We start from the raw sequence: 17,994 nt of genomic DNA on the forward strand, positions 1-17,994 counted from the left end.
CGGAATATGATTGCAGTCAGTGATGTCCAAATGAAGTACGTTCTTGTTTCTGTGCAATATTTCCAACGCGAGGTGAACGTGCGCTTGATAGCACATCGGTCGTGATTTGGGTAAATCCGACGAACGTCAACTTTGTAGGCTGATTTGGCAGCCTCGAACGCCAATGGGCATGTACCATTTACTGTTTACCATTCGTTGCTTGACACAGGCAAGTTTCTAATTCGCATCCTACCCATCGTACAATTCCCCTCGATATACAAGGGCAAGGGTTGGACGGTTGGAATATATACTTGTTGCTCCTTGTGCACAGGTTTTGGAGATGGCGGAGTTACAGCCAGCCAACCTTACTCGACTAATTTGGCTTCCTATCGAGGACTCCCCTTTCCTTCACGCAGCCTCTCTCGGACCAGAGCCAGATCCCGTGGCTTGAGCCATCTGCGGACGTTGTTGCCCGCTGTCATCACCAAGACGTGGCCTCCCTTCCTCCCCTTGGTCCTCCAGCCCGTTGAGTACGTGACTCAACATCATTTCGAAAGAGTCCGATTCTTGGCCATTCACGCCGCGCTCCTTCAGCAGGTAGTCGATCACGGTGCCCATCCGATGGCTCGTCTCGTAAAGAACATCTGCCAGCTTGGCCATTTCCTCGAGGTCGGCCGTGGTTTGCTTCAACGCCTCTCGTGTGGAGCGATGATCGTAGTTCCGCCTCTGCTGGTCACGATCGGCTCGAGCAGCCCGACTGCTCAGTTCGGCGATGGTCCGGAGCACATCCTTCTCCGATTAGCGGGTTCATAGTAGGCGATGGAAGGCAATACTTACAGATATGTCCATACCTGAAATTAGGCACAGTATGATAAGGCGTAGGAGTGGGTTCGATGTAGGGAATACTTCCGAAAGAAAGGTTCCGTGCACATGAATGTTGGAATGAGCTGTTTAAGTAGCCTGTGTATGGCTAGCTACCTCGGCCAAGAGCCACCGTGTGGAATCACTATCGGCCTTGCCGTCGAAACTCTCAAATGCTCTGGGTGGAAATCTAAGTTGAGGGCTTGGAGATACCATTGCAATCGCCCGGGGCTGGTCAAAAAACATACGCACTTTTGAAAATTATATCAGTTGGGCCGTCAACAAGATACCCCGCGTGCCTTTCAGCTGTAGGCGCATGCAGCATTAACGGCACCTTAAATCGCGGGATTCCCTTCATACAAAACTCATACCAGGACAACACGCCGTTCTTAGGGTTTCAGTGGTTATATCACGGCCAAGGTACAGGAGAGCAAGCCGGAACTCTACTTTTCCCCAAGATGGATGAAATTGTACGATTGGTCAAGGCAATGGGTCGACAGCAATGCCTCAATGCTTACTACCGGGTTTGTTACCTGCTTTTGAAAGAATTACAAGAAAGGATCCAGTCCGATTCCGACAACCTTCTGAAACTATGCTTTGACGAATCCACCGGTCCCGGCGATCTGGAGCAGGCCGCTATCATCGCGATTGGCCTCCGTGACACTGTCGCGGCCCTGCGCGCAAAGGAGAGAAGGGCACGTATAGACCGGGAAGAGTTCTACTGAGCCGGAACTTGATCATGTAGGCTGGTTGGTTGACAAGAGGAAATTGTGTCGGGTGAATTGACCAGCCATAGATCCGCATCACTTCCACCGAAAGGAGGCTAGTATGAGATATGCGACCAGGATAATGCACGAGGCAGGAGAACGTGGAACGGATGATGTGATTCTGCAGACGCAGTCATCCACCAGAATGGTGGGCAGGAGGGGGGGTTTGTGCTGGCCTAAGGCGGCAGGGCAGGCTTTCGCGGTGAAATAAGGTGTAGATAGCATACTGATTGCACACCCACTCAATCTACCTAGTATTCTGATTGCAGTGTCAATCCAGTGGGCCGAGCATGCACTCCAGTCCGAGCCCGAATTGAGGGTTGCCCGCATAGGCATTCTCGACGTGCTGGTAAACCACATACAAATAGGATCAAGTACACCTTCGCTCTTGAAAGACATGTCATTCTTCCAGTCAAACCATGAACAATCGCCATGGGACTATCTGGTACCAGTCTGTCGGCACACCGGCGGCAGGGAAAAGGGACCTTCACGAGGCAACATTGAACCCCACAAAAAGGCAGAAGTCGGACTCAGCTGCCTGTGATGACGGATGCCACGAACAGGACCCATGGACCGTATACAAACAGAGAGCGGTGGTTTTTTGCGGTCGCTATGTTGCGCTAGCCCATCATCGAGAGCACCAATCGAAAATCGTCCACATTGAGCGTCTTTCTATTGACAGGCCTGGTACGCGATATCTCATACAAACAGTGGAGCGACTGTCCCACGAGAGCTTTCTCAAATTACTCGAGGCCTATTACTACGAGAACCGACTGTTCTTGGTGTGGGAGCCGGTCGAGCTGTCGGTGAGAGAAATTTTAGACGCCCGGGCGCCCATCAATGAGCCACAGCTGGCGCAGATTATATTACCGGTATGTGCCATGGCGTAGGGAAAATGTCACACTGACGGACGGAGGCAGATACTCCAGGGAATCGTGTTCCTTCGCGAAAAAGGAAGAGCACTCGCCAAGCTGGACTCGAAAGCGATCCTGCTAAACAAAGATGGGATTGTGCGGCTTGGTACGTCTTCGTGCCCCCAAACCGGGTAACGATCCGAGCATCTAACCCAGTCTACCAGCGGGTGCGGAACACAGCTGCCAGATCCAGCCATCGGAGATGAACTGCGACACGTTGAAACTGACTGCTCTGGCCGCTATCGTGGCCGATCTGATGGATCAGAAGGGGAGTAGGCCTATCTGGAGCTCGCTGGCAACAGAGTTCCTTCGAGATCTGACGACCAAGCGCCTGAACGAGTTGCTGGAGGTACGTTGGCACGTTCAGTCACCTTGCTGCGTCTTGCTCACCATTCTACAGCACTCCTTCTTAAAGGAGGCGGGAGGAGCAGGCGACCTAATGCCGTGTGTCTCTATAACGAACAAGATTGCCAGCCACAATATTAAAGAGGTGAACAATGTCTAGCTACCCTTCCGGATCGCACCGGGGAGCCTTGCCCGCTGCGATATGACCAGTGGCCAAGCATAATTTAGAACTTGAACTCCATGAATACTATATCAATACTATACTGCATAGGCCCCAGGTTCTCGCCCCTTGGCCCCCCTTTCTAGTACCTTGGCAGCTTCACGGATGCTATCTCTCGTACTGGCTATCTCTTCTTCAAGCTCGCCTATATACTCTTTCTGATGCTTGATTTCCCTCTGCAAATGCCGGGTTTTTATTCCAAAGGCTCGCAACCGGTGTAAGCATGCTTGCATACGATCACGAAGACGCTCGTTCTCGTCATCGAAGTGCTGATTCTCCTGCTCCAAGCGTTGAATAGTCGCGGTAAAGGAATCGTCTTCAGGCGTCGGGGTCGGTTCATTTTCGGTCTGCCCAATCATTTCCATCAGCCCTGAAATACTGTGTGACATATGCCACGGGTAGAGACGGCTATCGTCATTAGACGTCTTACATTCTCATTTAATTCCAGATCATCGTGGTCCGCTTGCAGAACTGCCGGACGGACGGCTTCGAGCGAATGTCCAAGCGCACGGCATATCTCCTCATAGAGACCAACGGTTCCATTGCTCAGGGGCGTCTCCAAAAGATGCGCCTTGGAGTCGGTAACGGACCAGACATACCCGTCCTGTGGAGCTGGCTGCAAGCGGACTTCGTTCGGGTCGATCCGCAAGCCGAGCCGGTTATCTAGGTCTATCAGTGTACGGCAGGATCTGGGGGCTCTAGGGGTGGTACGGATATGCCTGGACAATGCCTCGCGGCACCACTGTCGCCTCAGAGCACGCTTTTTATTACTCGATTGAGCCATGTGGGATGTATACAAGCCCTTCGTGCGCAAACCAAGGACGGATGAAAACCATCGGTCTGCACACGGTAGAGGATAAAAGGTGGATGATGCGGTAGCAACCATGGAACCGGGTGCCATAAATATGAGATGGCGGCCTGTATACGCAACAGAGAGGAGGCCACAATTGCCGGGATTGCTGAACGCGTTCTTGGCCATGTGCATTCGGGGTTCCGCTTGACCACTTGTAACTCTGACCCGGTGAGCAAAAAAACTCGAATTGACTCTCAGCGGATCCTAAATGGCATTGAAATAAAATAAAGATATGTATTTATGATATATAATTAATAAACCACGTGAGGTACATGTTACTGAAATGAAGCTGTTTGCCATGCTTAAACAAGACATAACGTAAATCCTGGGCGAGTGGCCACCCCCGACCGAGCGGCCACCTCTGTATTCCATATTAAAAGACATTATTTTATATCAAGATATCTCTACCAACAAAGCTCGTAATAATCTAAAAGTTAAAACATAGTATAAAATAGCTTATCTTAATACTATATTCGAATTTAAGCTCTATAACTTCAATATATACCTCAAATACAGTTGTTATTAGTTGTATATTTTGTAAATCTAGATAATCTCGTATTATAGGCGATAAAAAAATATTAAAATTTTATAAAAAGCTGTGAAGTATTTAGAAAGGTCTAGTATCTATTTTATTTAAAAAGAAACTATTTTGAAGTCTACGTTGTCAAGATATCTTGATATAAAATAGTGGCCTTTAACATGGAATACGGAGGTGGCCACTCGGGTAGGGGGTGGCCACTCGCCCAGGATTTACGTTAACGACCGTTATTAATAAGCACACAAGCACCGATCAGATAAACAATAAACGGGTCGATGATGCGGATCCTGCGCTCAACCAAAAGCCATTTTCACCGCCGCGGCGGACTATTGTGACCGGAGGAGAGCCATTCGCACAAATGATTCTCCCGGGTTGATCTCAACTGAGCATTGCACGTAGTCTCATCCCCTTGTAGCACCATTTCGATCCCGTACGCGATGCCCAGAGTCACGTAGAGGTATGACTGCGTGATAGGCGGTTTTGTTGACTACACTGATGAGGGCCTGAAGCCCTTCTTCGCCCGTTGAAGGCCGAAGAAAAGAATGCTGGGAAATCAGCATGTTTGCGGCATGGCGACTGAAACGTACGGGCAACCTACACTTAACAGCGCGTCCACAGGATTCACGAACGGGTTGTCAATCGCCATTGTCGAGAAATTCTGTGCATGCCAACTCCAGGGGAAAGCGGCCCTATTCTTCTTCATCAATTCCGTGGCAATCGTCACGAGTGGAGCCAGTTGCGAGGCTGCTGCATCAGATGGGGAAGTGTCGCACTCGCGGCTGTGCTCCACGCCGGCTATGTTTTGTCAATGTTAGTACGTTGCAGCCTTGAATCATGCCGGGCTGGCCTACCGATCTTGAATTCGCCGCTTGCAGTTATGAGTATGTCTCGAGGTGCCAGGCTCTGCAGGACCCTGCCCTGATCGTGAAGGAACGCAATACCTTCCAGGACCTATCGAATTTGCGTCAATCGCTTCACTCTGAAGATAGAGGCTCATACATACGGGCCGGATAATCTGCACTATCTCACTCTCCGAGATCTCGCACGTTGATGCCAGAACCTCACTGACGGTAAATTCGATCGGCTCCCATATCAAAAAGTAGCGCTGGTGATGCTGCATGACATCCACAAGCCGGCGGAAGCTGCGGTGGGCGTTTTGATCCAGTGTTTGGACCCAAGCACCTACGATTGGTCGTTCCGTGCCACCATCCTGAATATGAACAAATTCCGCTTTACGTTGTCGATGCTGGGCCAGAACCATGCGTTCCCCGTAGACGATGCGAGCACATGGTTTGTATGTCTGCTATGGGTTGTTCGTCGGAATTTCACGACGGGTGTATGTGGGTTCGCACGAGGGCGTCTTCGATCCGAAATTGTTGGAGAGCTCGGCCAACACCGTGTCGGAATGGACGTTTGTGCGCACCTCCGGTGTTTGGACAGGCGGTGGTTCCTCGCCCTCAAACCACATCGTGCGGCCCGCGACCTCACGTCTACGACTGGACATGGCTCCCAGCGCACGTTAATCGGCGGACGAGGTCCATCGGCCAAAGGTAGCAATGATCGCTGGCTCTTATACCGACGTGCCTCATCGCATGGACTTTGTCGTACCCGGGAACAGAGAGCTCGTCAAGGTATGCGATATTTGTTATAAACTACTCGATAAAAGGAATTTGGCCAGACCCTCCCTTTCACACCCCCTCGCGTTTTCTATGTGGGCCGTGGCAGTTCTCATCAAAGCGGTATTGCCCATCTCGGTGAAATCCAGCAATAGACCCTGGTTACTTGCATGTTGGCTCGTTCGTCAGATTCGGCGGTTAATACCATGGTCGGTTGGTCAACTGAGCGGGCCATCTGGGGACACATTATGGGTCTTGCTCTACAGACACCGGGCTCGGTGTCGATGCCAATGGTGCATACGCCTTCGGTTCAGCAACATCGTAGATCCTTCCAGGTCGCGCCTTAGCATACGCATTTTCCAGAAGTGCAAGTTTGACCGGGGCGTCACATACCATGCCCCGCAGAAGGGTTGACAGTGTCGGGTTGACCGCTGTGGGATGGGATGGGCCGGGTCTCCTTGGACATCGTCAGTAATACGGCGTTGGCTATTCCCGGAGCTTCCATGACCTCGCACATACCAATACACTCCATGCTTCATTCCCCCGGTGGATAGCAAGACCCGACACCTATAGCGTTTAGCCAAAGCTTCACAGAATGAGGCGGACAGATCGCACAGCTATGGCCATTGCCCACATCAAGCTTAACACAGCCCACATGAGCTTGTCTCGGTCTTCGTGCAGAGCAGTAACAGCCACGTGCTAAGTGCCCGTCTTGCCTGGCGATAAATCCAAGTATCTGTTTGGAATGATCGAACGTACGCCTCATTGCCATTCACTATTCTGCTTATTATACGGTAGTTATTTCCTGGGCCTTGGTAGACTGGCTTCATGTGGCCGAGCTGCCACGCATAATTGTGGATTCTACGGTACACAAAACTGCTGGCCGTATAGGAGCTCGAACAATTGTTTCTTGCCTGCTTGCTGCAGTCGCAAAAGCGCCCGCGTTGAAACTGGTCTCATTGAAGGCAACGATATGAAATGGCCCCCGCTCTATATCTCCTTTCTAAAAACGGCCCTCACCTTTGTAAATAGGATAGGAAGCCCTGCGCCGGCCCCGGGCGTAAGCACGTACCGGTTGATGAGAGTGGAAAGAATAAATAGAGGAGCGCCTCTGTTCTCATTCCGCAGGTAGAACCGATGCAGGGGAATATCCGTGTAGTTCGGTCGATGATTCTGCGTCATAATGTCGCCGCATGGGCCATGTAGTGCCGACGATGATGCGTCGAGTATTTACAGCCGACCACCCCATACACCGAAGCTTGCGCAGCCATCGGCTAGTCCAACCCCGCATGATCTGCCCGACATTCAACCGCTCGATCACCAAATATACCTGGCTCGCGGATCCACCATCGCGCTGGAAACCACCCGGGCACGGTTGCAGTGTGCCAAAGCCAACCGGCGACTCTCGTTACCGGAGACCATCGTCGAAAAGAAGCGACAGTGGCAATGTCAGGATCACGAGAATCGCTTCTTTGAAACCTGTCTGGAAATCCTGGAGGATTTGTCCGCGGTCGCCGTCGATGTATCTCAAGAGCTGATTTTGCAATACGAGTTCGAGCCAGAGACCAGCCCGGAGGGCAACGCGCGCGTTCGACGAGCAAACCAGCGGCTTCGCAGCGCCCTGCAGCAAGCGCTCCAGCGGGAAGCACGTGCGGAGTTTGAATGGAAAAGACAATGGAATGTTCCTCGGATCGGAGGCCCTTCCGTGAGGTGGGTCTAGGGGCGGGCAACACATCATTAGGTGTTACTTGGTCATGTATGAAATGGGGTTCCAAGTATACAGTAGCAGGCCCGGCGTTTCCATATGTAGCGCCGTCTCATCTTGATCTATGGACAGACTATACCGTATGTCATGGGACGCGACACTCTTCTACTTCCCACCAACTGTCCACCCCACGTAGCCGTTTCCCAGCCAAGGCGTTTAGGAGCGTAGTAGATATCTGCCTCTGAGGTGGTCCTGGGGCTCTCGAGATGAGCGTCTATCCTCAATTGACGGAAGAGCCCCTCCTTTTCGCCCCAATGGCCGGTGAGGGAATCGTTCACGACCGTCTAATACCTGCGGGGCTAGTTGCGGTCTGGACAACAGCGGTGGTCTGCTGGTGATGATGATATCGTCGCCATGGCCGACGCCCAACCCGCTCCGCTGCCATCCATAGCTGCGGCTCGGTGGTGCAGCGATAAGGCCACCTAGTGGCCAGATTTTGACCAACAATCCCCTGTATACGTGGGTTGATGGCCTTGTGTTCTGAGGAAGAAGGGCAAAGAGGCCATGGACCGGTGAACCCAGCGTAGTCAATCTGGCCATCCGGGTAAAGCTGGTAGCGCTCAGAACCGCCCTGACGTTTCCATTCCACTGTACTGGAGAACAGTTATGGAGCGAACCACAGTGCAATGAGAGGCTTCCTGATCGCCTTCTGGTCTTCTTACCCTATCAGGGCAACAGCTGCATGGAGATTTTACGTGATCTATACAAATTGCCTAATATTTATAACGTCTGCTCGCGCGCAAAAAAAAAAAAAAAAAAAAAAAAAAAAACTACACAATTGACTTGGTCCGCAGCGAACTCATTGTCTGTCACCCTAAGAATAGTCCCGAGATAACCAATTCCTCGCCATCTTCAAGACAGCATGCACCAACGCTCGACGATCCTTCAAGACCGTTGACCATCGAAAATCATGAGGCAGATGTCGCTGGAGCAGGCCAATCACCCGGATCGGCTTGGCATAGCTCGGATGCCTCTGCGCAATTACACGCAGGAGCGTGGGATCGTCAATCACTCCATGCGCCATCGCGGCTTCCTCATCCAGACAGCGTTGAATTGCTTGCAGCTGCCGTTGAAAAAAAGCAATGCCAGCCTGACGTGCCCGATCGTACAGCCGGGCTGCCGTGGATTTTGCGATCGCACAACCACCGTCCTCTCTCAATCGAGCCGTGCGTCGGGCACGCCACCCGTGCTTGTTGCCGCCTTTGGACAATGATCCTATGTTTGCTTGGCTAGTAGATACTAGGTGCAACAGTTCGGCCATAAAGTGGTCCATGGAGCGCTTCATGTGCTCATTGCTCGTCATGTCGTCTCCAGGGGTGAAAGGGGGATTGCTCATCGGCCCCACTGTTTTTTCGCTGATAGAGGGAGTCCAGCAGCCGGTGGGACTGTTTTGACCGCCAGCTGCTGGCCGTTGACGAAATTGATCCGTCTGAGCATTGTCTCTGGACTCGGCTGTGAAGCCCACAGAGGATGTCATTGGGTCATGGTAAAGAACTAATGCCTGTGAATGGCTGTCATCCGGTAAGGTATCCTTGAGTATTTGAACCGACATTTCATGGTTCCTGTCCATGACGCTAGATTCCGGACGGTCTGCATATGCACTGTACGGGACTTCCTTGACGAGGTATTGGTCGCCGCGTGAGCCGTCCATGGGCCCGGGCAGTTGCAAGCTTGGGTTTTAACATATCATGACAAGCCATGCCCAATTTATCAGGATCAGGTTACGGTATACCGGACGTGCCGGTCTCCCCAGGTGCCAAAAAGGAGACCCTGATCAGCCTTTGCACGGAAAGGCGCGGTAGCATAGCCCCCCATTTTCTGGGTGTACTCGGTAAGGTGATCACTTTCTTGCTCGACTAGCACGGTTAGTGACATAAACAGCATCAACTGTACATTATTGAAAACTAGATAAGAAACAAACGGCAGTGGAGATATCTTCGGCCCGCATTTTGTCGAAACTCGACCCGTGGAGGGGGTAAGTGAAAAGCCACTACATATTGCAGCCGGGGAGCCCAGGAACAGTACATCTCGGTATTGTTGTTTAGCTATTCTTTTCATGAGGGTCATTATACCCACATATGGGAGCACACCCCTCAGTATTTGCACATCTGGGCTACCTGTCGCTAACCTACATCTGAATCATCGTGTAATATGGCCGGAGTGACTTGCGAATGATACTCGTTTCGTCTCTGTTGATATTTAAGTGAAGACTTCAGAAGACACCAAATGCCGTACATAAATACTTCCCTTCCCATAGCTATCTTCCTACCTACAGGATGCCGCCAGCGACATCCCTCTTATACACACAAAGTCGAAACCAATGCCACCCCTCCGGACACTTCTCTTTATTTTATCGAGTAGAGACTAGACTGTAGATAGTAAAGCTTAAATCGTAGGCCAATCATGTCAATTTGCCAAGTCTTTTATCGGGAGCTTTACCCTTTTCGTACGGAATCAGAGTTATGGAGAACAAAAGAGACTATACTGGGGGTGACATTGGTTTCGCAACTGAGTATACGACCATATTGTTCGAATATCGCAGACCGACTGGTATGGGATATGCGCCGTAATCATCTTGGGAAGTTGGCTTGGCTGGCGTCTTGCCTACCGGTCTTGCCGTTGCATTTTCCGACGGCCTGTAATGCACCTGCACCGACTTTTAGGCTCCCCTCTGCCGAGGCCATTTTATCAACTTGACATGGCCACAATCCAAGAGGGGCTGATTGTCGTTTTCCTGCTCACGGTGAATATCCTGCCATTGGTTATACGGTCTCGATCTTGGATAGTTGTCCACCGACGGGCTGCCAACATCGCCGTCATGAACCTTGTTCCACTATGGACAGGGTTGACCTTCGGACTCCCTGCCCATCTTCTCGGTGTCAAGTGGTCGACCGTATCATGGATGCATCGGTGGATCGGCCGTGCGGTCATAATCCACTCCATCCTCCATGGAGCTATCGTGATCCGGAGTGATGACAACCCGGTGCAAGCCATCCAACGGCATTACGTTCCATTCATGGTGAGTGGTAAGCCCCCATGCACTTGAGATATCCCATGACCCAATTTCACAAAGCAGAAATCACTCTGTCTAATCTAAACCAGGCCGCATGTGCCCTAGTCTTGATCTTTCCGGTGACGCTGCATGCGATCACTCGTCGCCATCCGCAGCTGGCGATGAAGTGCCACTACCTTTTGGGGTCAACCGCACTAGCCTCACTGTCGTTCCATGTCTGGATGTACCGATCAAAATGCCTCTGGTACCTGGTGGCTGCGGCGGCACTATGGACTGCGTTGACTGCGACCGCCCTGGCCAGGTCCCTACTGAGGCGCTGGAGACGCTCGTGGCCTTCCGTGGTTATTTCTCCCTGTCATGAGCTCCTGCATATAGATATCACCGTTCCATCTCGATGGAAAGTTGAGGCTGGTCAATATGTATACATCTGGCTCCCGCATGCAGGCCTGCGGGCCGCAAGTCAACTCTTCCTTTTTTATATCTCATCCTGGGATGATACGTCTAGCCCTGGAGACTCCGGGGCACTAGCCTCTCCATTATTACACTTGTCCGATCAGCGCGAGACATCGGCACAGGATGATGTATCTGGGCACCCTACTGATCAGGAAGACACATGGAGTGAAGCGGAGACATTGGTTGATGATACCCCATCGGTATACAGCGCGAAAAAGAGGACAAGACGGGGGGATGCCGAGCGATTGGAAGACCACGACGCCGCAGCATGCACTGCCAGTAAAGGTGAACCATTGGGCGGGGCGAGTGCCTTGACCGATGCCGCGAGTAGACGTACCCTGCACGTGCTCGCCCGCCCGCAGTCTTCGACACTCAATGCTACCCTTTATCAGGCTAAAAGTCTCCACAACGTTCAACAGAATGCACTCGTTTTGGGCCCGTACGGGAGACCGCCCGATCTCACCCGCTTCGGGATTGTGCTACTTGTCGTAGAGGATATCGGCATCGCGCGCGTATTTTCTCTCATCCAGGAGCTTGTCCTAGCGAGTGAGCAACACCGTGCCATGGTACGGAAGCTCATCGTTGTCTGGCAAATGGAAGACTTAGGTACTTGCCTTTCGCAACAACCGCGAGCGCGTTGTCTCTCTCTGAACTTGGGGAATTGTGCTAACAGTGTCCAGACAATCGTCGTTGGGTGAGCATGCAGCATTTGCTTGACCTTGATCGTCAAGAATTCAAGGTAACCCAACCGCGGCGCAGGCTGCTCTGCACATGTTGACAATGACAGATCCTTCAATTCTTCCTTTACTACCGGCAAAATCGCAAAAATGAATCCTCTCGCAGCCCCGGTTCGAGGGTGCGATTCAATCGGGGGTCTGTGGACGTGGAAAAGACTATAAGTGAACACCTTTGTATGCGTCGAGGGTGTATGCTGGTAGGCGGTATGGCGATCGAGCCCATATTGGTTGCTTCCGTTCAAGCCATACTAACTAATCGCTCGTCTGCAGTGTGTGCTCGACAGACTATCCGCGACCAGGTGAGGGCGATCGTTCAGCCAAAGATGACCGATGAGCTCCGACTCATGGACATCGACGTGGAGCCATATCACCGGTGGTTGGACATGGGCCCAGTGCGGGACACTGCTGGAGCATCGAACCACCTCAGATGGGTCAACTCCAGAATAGCTGAAGGTCGAGGCTAAACCGGCTTAACCTGACGGCGTCTTCATGTCAACGTTCACCGCTTATAATAACTGAGGTCAAATCAGAGAATTGAGTGGGTACCTATAACCTCTCTAGCGTTTCTTTTATTTGCATTTGGTTTTCAAGCCTTCACTCTCTGTGTGCACCTGAATCGCTCCGGACCAATATACACCAACACATACATGCAGGGTGCTAGAATTGAGCCAACACGGCACATGGGAAAAATGATATGCAGGAAGCATTAACATAAAGTGCAGCATCCAACTATTGGTAAACCACTGTAAGCAACTGGGTCTAACAATTAAAATAATAATACTTGGGTACATAGAAACAAGGCTCTCATTGCTATATAACTTAATATTCATTGCGCAGTACACGTTGTGGCGTTATATTTTTCACTTCTAACCAAGGTCTACGATAAATTGGCTTTGTTTCCCTGACAATTGCTACTCCGCATTCGAAAGCCCACACCAACTTAATATTATGTTGAATGAGTTTGGCCTCCTTCTCCTAATCGGCAACTGATAATATTGTATTTCACATTTTCTCTTTGAAGGGTTTCTCCGGAGGCACGATGTTTCTCGGCTGTGAAAACCGACACATTTATTTAACACTTGCGGTCCTGGAAGGCTATCTGAGATACATTTAGCCTATGCCAGAAAGTAAATACCTGCCTTTTCGCCAATACTAGGACGAAGACAGAATCTACTATAACTAGTCCAATCCCAGGTCCATGCTCCCAATATCTGAGCCTAATCAGTCCTTTAGTACATACTGTGTGGGGCTAAAGTTTTATGGCCTACCCCTTCAACTGCGATTTACGGAATGTAGAATATGGATATATAAGGCTTCATCGTCATGTTTGTCGGTTGACTACTCTTATCAGCATAGGGGCTCTTCACCCTTTGGATAATTATCAATATTCCTATTACCAAGAACAGGGAATGCGGATCGTTGGATGCCTCAAACAACGAGCAACCACCTTAAAAGGGCATCATCTGAAGAGAGGCCCTTTTGAAGCTTCCAACTAGCCTCCCATTACAATTGTGGTGGGCGCTTCTGAGGCGGCGTTCACTCAGGTCGTGGAAGTCGAAATGGGTCTAGGTGACCGCAAAAATCCAACTTCCCACACAGTATCAGCCAACACCTCTATGTATCGCTATACATAATTAACGCGGATACCAAAAATAAGTGCGGTCGAAAACTGCCGTGTTCTGGAAGCAGTTGAGAGACTACGTGATGCCCTGGAACAATCCCGGGTGCGGAGAATCGGTGGAAGAGCCGTTTGCCTCATCCGCGCCCGAATGATGATCGGATCCTGAAGAATGACCTCATTCTGGGTGTGGGCATTTAGGGCGCAGTATCGATAAGTCTTCATAATACCCCGCGGCAAGAGCAGTGAGTAACCACGATTCTGTACTGGAGATGGCTTTTTGGCGACACCGTTTAGTTCGGTGGGGCTCGACGGTTACCCGTGGTATTTGCCCACCCAAGCGCCCCATTGCCAAGCGTTGACATTCCCCCTACCATCCCATAAATACTATTCTAGTGGAAATCCCTTGCTTCTTAGTATATTTACCAGCCCCTGACCGCTTTTGCCTACCTATTCAAACAGGTGGCTATACTGTGCTGTGATCAAAGGTTGCCCAGCGTTTCTTCATTCATGGACTGGATTGCCCCTCAGCCATAAAATAATACGCTCGAGGGTTTGCTCGGCCCTCTCTTATCGTTTGCTCTTCCACCTTTCCATCTGATAGAAGTATCCTCCTGTATCAAGGCGGCTTGTCATGCGAAATGCCTTCGTTTCAAGGACCGCGGTTGATGCCCGTACTGTACTCGATTTGCAACTCTGGTGGTTACCCGAAAGGCAGACTGCTGAGGTGAGGTGCTACAAAGGCAGTGGGTACTCCATTGGGTTGGGCATCAGTGTACTTCAAGGCCTGGGTTTCTTTGCCATGGATAGGAACCCACGACTGAATCAAAACTGTGCGGTCCTAGACAAGGTAAGTAATCTTTAGCTCATTCTCCGGAACTGAGCTGTCTTGTGCCCATGGGCTGGGTCAATACATCTAGAATACAAAAAGTATTGCCCTGAAGCTTGTGTAAAGGCATTGGTCGCAGCTGTCTTGTTAGATATACTTTCTTCTACTTCTGTATTGTATTGCTCACATAAACAGAGTCACAGTCTTCAGGCACCTTCTGTCCAGCTGACATTGTTCGTACAAATGATCACATGCCATAGCCATCGGGACATTAAATGAAAATGGTCTTCTTTTCCCTCTAACGAAAATAATAATAATAATAATGATCAATTAAAAGGGGGGAAGTAGGGTTGGGGCATCCAGCTATCCTCAGGTTATTGATGCCGGCCAAAACATATTGATCGGATGAGAACACCAGTGTGTGTAAATCAACAAGACCTCAGTCAGTTAATGTTGAATGGCATCGTTGGACCCAACCGTGCTTTGTTATCCTCGGTCGCCAGACAGATACCTACACAGAAGAACGAAATAACAGGGTCACGCGAACAGGTTTGGAATCTGGAACACAGTACAGCAAATGCGCAACCAACTTTAAACACATACGCACTGAAGCTTACTAGAAATTGCATTACTTGGTCGTCACTCCCCCGCAGAATACTAAATGCTCACACATCGTCAAAATAACCCTCTATTTTTTGCATGATTCCGACAGATTTGCCAGCAATGCTGTTCATTTCCTATTACAGCTTCCATCAACATGGATTGATTTAGAAATCTCGGATCGATAGCAATGAAATGCCGTTCAACGCCTGCTCAACGCAAAAGGTCCAGGTGAAGAGAACTCTTGAGTGCAATTAAATGGCGATTTATTTTAAGCGTAAATGTGAGCACACATATACACGCAGACCCGTTTCATAATAGAGCGCTAAGCTTAAAGCTTTCAACTGAGGCCACCGTTTTGCCCGTGACTTTAAGGAAATCCTATTAAAGTGGCGTGAAGACCAGCGAAAATACGGTTCCATGTTACTCAAAGTCTCTCCTTTCCACTTGAAATCGACCCAAAAGCGCAAAATGAATTATTCTGACTCCCGGAGGTTCTTCTCTTCGTGGGCCATCATCCTTCTTCTCGCCCAGTCTGTTCCCAGTTATACTTTGCAGGTAGGTCTGTTCTGGTTCCCATGAGCTCCTCCACTGAACTACACAGATAAGAGAACTTCAGGTCATAAATGACGAGACCGGTACATTTTCAGGCCTTTTGGGCTTCCCAAGAAATTACAGTAGGTGTCCGCAAGGCACAAGTGATTTCTTCTACTCATTGAATAGGTTCCGAACAGGTCCATGCCGAGCCTTACTCCTTCATCGATGCAGATCCGTTATCCTTTTTCTGCAGCACGTCTCAAAGGTCACCATTTCAGCAGACTCCGTGGCCTCGATTAAAAGCCACCCCGGGTTCGACGATATGCCCCAATTACGTGCTAGATACATTGTCAACCAGGGACCTTATGGACCGGGGGTTTATACGCTGGTACGGAAGTAGCTACGATAACCGCATTGACCACAAAAAACTTTCAGACATTATCAACCTTCCAGCCGATGGAACTGGACAAGGTTAGTAGAACTTTGCAAGTCAACATCATTCTAGTCTAATAGACTATCAGTCCTTTCAGTGCACTCATACCCCTCCTTTATTTACTCCCGTTGTCCAACTCCGTTCCAGATCCCGAAAGATTTAGAAGCTTCGGGCATTTACGCGGTCTATTGGTTGTGGAACACAACCAAATCAGTGGGAGCTGGTGTTCAAGTAAGTACATAAATTTTCGGAGATGTCTATCAGTGCCGTAGCACTGATTTGGTACGATAGATCTATACTGCATGTTTTGACATTGAAATAACGCCTCCCGCGCTCTTAACAGAGAGGTCACGGCCCCGAACCGAGGCTCTTTTGGGCTCGACTGTGACCTCTACACATCTTATTTGCCCGACTCTCCAAGCATCAACACCAGATGGGTTTTTGACGAGCCATCGTTCGAGCCTGACAGGCATAGCAGGCCAGACCACGATATTAAATCCGATACAGACTGCTTGGACCCCATCATTTGCCTCAATTAATACCTCGTCCTCATCCCCCGGCTCAATTCCACGTAATCCCATGGCCCACCAGCCAACGAAGGAACAGAACCTACCCCATCAATTCCATCCACAGCGGCAGGGACAACACCGCTAACCTCCCCGAACTCGTCCTACGTGTCGTCTGCGGCGTCCACGCATACTGTGAGGCTCACGTCGGGTGATATTGTCACATTTGACCGCAAATCTATAAACGCTTCTGTCGGCGATCATGTTCTCTTTAAGTCAACAGATGGATCCCTTTTTCTTTACAATACTACACTTGAAGATCCATGTTCTCAAATCCGCCAGATCGAAAATGAAGGCCAGGACACTGTGCTCTATGAGGTGCATTCCACCAGCCCTGCCTGGTTCCTCGCATGCAATTCCGCTGAAACCTGTCGATGTTACCCACCGTCACATTTTGCCCTCAACCCAGGAGTCCACTCTGGCCAGTTTTTCGACGCAATCAAACACAAATCTGTATATTTCACAAAGACCACGGCGCAGCCCACCAGGTCAATAACTACGGAAATAGTGGTGGTTACTGTATAGCCAAATTAGGCCATATATAAATTCAACATGCAATACATGACTTCCGTAAGTCTACCGCAAAGTAATTTATAAATACGAGATATATTCCTCTGATCTCAAGTTAAGTTGGGTTCAGCCTGATAGAGACTGCCCGTCATACATTGCCGACCAGTACTCAAAGGGAACGCTCATTTTAATCGGTGACGGATGAGAAGGCATTTTTGGATGAGAAGGTTGAACAGCCCGGTAGTAAATTCGGACTCTAAATTTACAATGCAAAGGATAAGGATATCTGCCCTCGCCAGTTCTTTATGTCGATTTGGGCCCCAATTTGAAGGCCTTCATAGGCTTGGAGCTGTGGATGCATGTCTAGAGTGCGTTTGCGACCATTGCCTCCAACTAGTATTTGGCCTTGAGTCAACTTATTCGCCATCCTAGATCCCAGCCCATCATAGTCGATGGCTATGCGGGAACCTTACCCTCCCCTAACCGCTAATAAGCGATATGTTAATGCAGAATCGAGGGCTAGTCTACACTACTATGGCATTTTTGCACACACCCTAATGGACGCGATTTACCCGGGCATCATTTTACTCTGGTGACCCACTTTAGGGACATCGTCCGATCAGTTATAACTTCTTCAAAAAGGACCAAGAACGGTCGCATCCCGTTCTAGATGCTTGACTGACTCTTATCTCGCCGGCGAGCGCGTACCTATCCTACAGCTAAATGCCGGTGGGGAATTCCAGAAATAACCGTTTCTGCAGATCAGAAGACGGCTGCGATTAAAGATAACCGGGCGAACGACCGCATTCTGACGATCCCCCTTTACCTAGTCCGACTCCA

At 50.1% G+C, this 17,994-nt stretch overlaps 9 protein-coding genes across 9 annotated transcripts; 4 read left to right on the forward strand and 5 right to left on the reverse strand.

The window, feature by feature from the left end:
- Positions 1-387: 387 nt before the first annotated feature.
- On the reverse strand, positions 388-828 carry LDX57_007783 (uncharacterized protein; the record flags this gene model as incomplete). Its single annotated transcript, XM_046089500.1, has 2 exons — positions 388-768; positions 817-828. 2 exons carry the CDS (start codon positions 826-828, stop codon positions 388-390), a joined length of 393 nt encoding a protein of 130 aa, XP_045945471.1.
- Positions 829-1,298: 470 nt separating this feature from the next.
- Positions 1,299-1,565, forward strand: LDX57_007784 (uncharacterized protein; the record flags this gene model as incomplete). The annotated part of the gene is made up of 1 exon (XM_046089501.1): positions 1,299-1,565. The coding sequence occupies one exon, from the start codon at positions 1,299-1,301 to the stop codon at positions 1,563-1,565; it is 267 nt and encodes an 88-aa protein (XP_045945472.1).
- Positions 1,566-2,026: 461 nt separating this feature from the next.
- On the forward strand, positions 2,027-2,656 carry LDX57_007785 (uncharacterized protein; the record flags this gene model as incomplete). Its single annotated transcript, XM_046089502.1, has 2 exons — positions 2,027-2,479; positions 2,528-2,656. 2 exons carry the CDS (start codon positions 2,027-2,029, stop codon positions 2,654-2,656), a joined length of 582 nt encoding a protein of 193 aa, XP_045945473.1.
- Positions 2,657-2,723: 67 nt separating this feature from the next.
- Positions 2,724-3,026, forward strand: LDX57_007786 (uncharacterized protein; the record flags this gene model as incomplete). Its single annotated transcript, XM_046089503.1, has 1 exon — positions 2,724-3,026. The coding sequence occupies one exon, from the start codon at positions 2,724-2,726 to the stop codon at positions 3,024-3,026; it is 303 nt and encodes a 100-aa protein (XP_045945474.1).
- A 98-nt stretch (positions 3,027-3,124) lies between these two features.
- On the reverse strand, positions 3,125-3,870 carry LDX57_007787 (uncharacterized protein; the record flags this gene model as incomplete). Its single annotated transcript, XM_046089504.1, has 3 exons — positions 3,125-3,433; positions 3,517-3,749; positions 3,798-3,870. The coding sequence occupies 3 exons, from the start codon at positions 3,868-3,870 to the stop codon at positions 3,125-3,127; spliced, it is 615 nt and encodes a 204-aa protein (XP_045945475.1).
- A 1,094-nt stretch (positions 3,871-4,964) lies between these two features.
- Positions 4,965-5,738, reverse strand: LDX57_007788 (uncharacterized protein; the record flags this gene model as incomplete). Its single annotated transcript, XM_046089505.1, has 4 exons — positions 4,965-5,022; positions 5,065-5,272; positions 5,329-5,428; positions 5,481-5,738. 4 exons carry the CDS (start codon positions 5,736-5,738, stop codon positions 4,965-4,967), a joined length of 624 nt encoding a protein of 207 aa, XP_045945476.1.
- Positions 5,739-5,780: 42 nt separating this feature from the next.
- On the reverse strand, positions 5,781-5,981 carry LDX57_007789 (uncharacterized protein; the record flags this gene model as incomplete). The annotated part of the gene is made up of 1 exon (XM_046089506.1): positions 5,781-5,981. The coding sequence occupies one exon, from the start codon at positions 5,979-5,981 to the stop codon at positions 5,781-5,783; it is 201 nt and encodes a 66-aa protein (XP_045945477.1).
- Positions 5,982-7,276: 1,295 nt separating this feature from the next.
- Positions 7,277-7,813, forward strand: LDX57_007790 (uncharacterized protein; the record flags this gene model as incomplete). Its single annotated transcript, XM_046089507.1, has 1 exon — positions 7,277-7,813. The coding sequence occupies one exon, from the start codon at positions 7,277-7,279 to the stop codon at positions 7,811-7,813; it is 537 nt and encodes a 178-aa protein (XP_045945478.1).
- Positions 7,814-8,672: 859 nt separating this feature from the next.
- On the reverse strand, positions 8,673-9,509 carry LDX57_007791 (uncharacterized protein; the record flags this gene model as incomplete). Its single annotated transcript, XM_046089508.1, has 1 exon — positions 8,673-9,509. The coding sequence occupies one exon, from the start codon at positions 9,507-9,509 to the stop codon at positions 8,673-8,675; it is 837 nt and encodes a 278-aa protein (XP_045945479.1).
- Between the last annotated feature and the right edge of the window lie 8,485 nt (positions 9,510-17,994).

Source organism: Aspergillus melleus (genome assembly GCF_016097325.1).
Source record: "Aspergillus melleus strain CBS 546.65 chromosome Unknown contig4, whole genome shotgun sequence".
Lineage (NCBI taxonomy): Eukaryota > Fungi > Ascomycota > Eurotiomycetes > Eurotiales > Aspergillaceae > Aspergillus > Aspergillus melleus.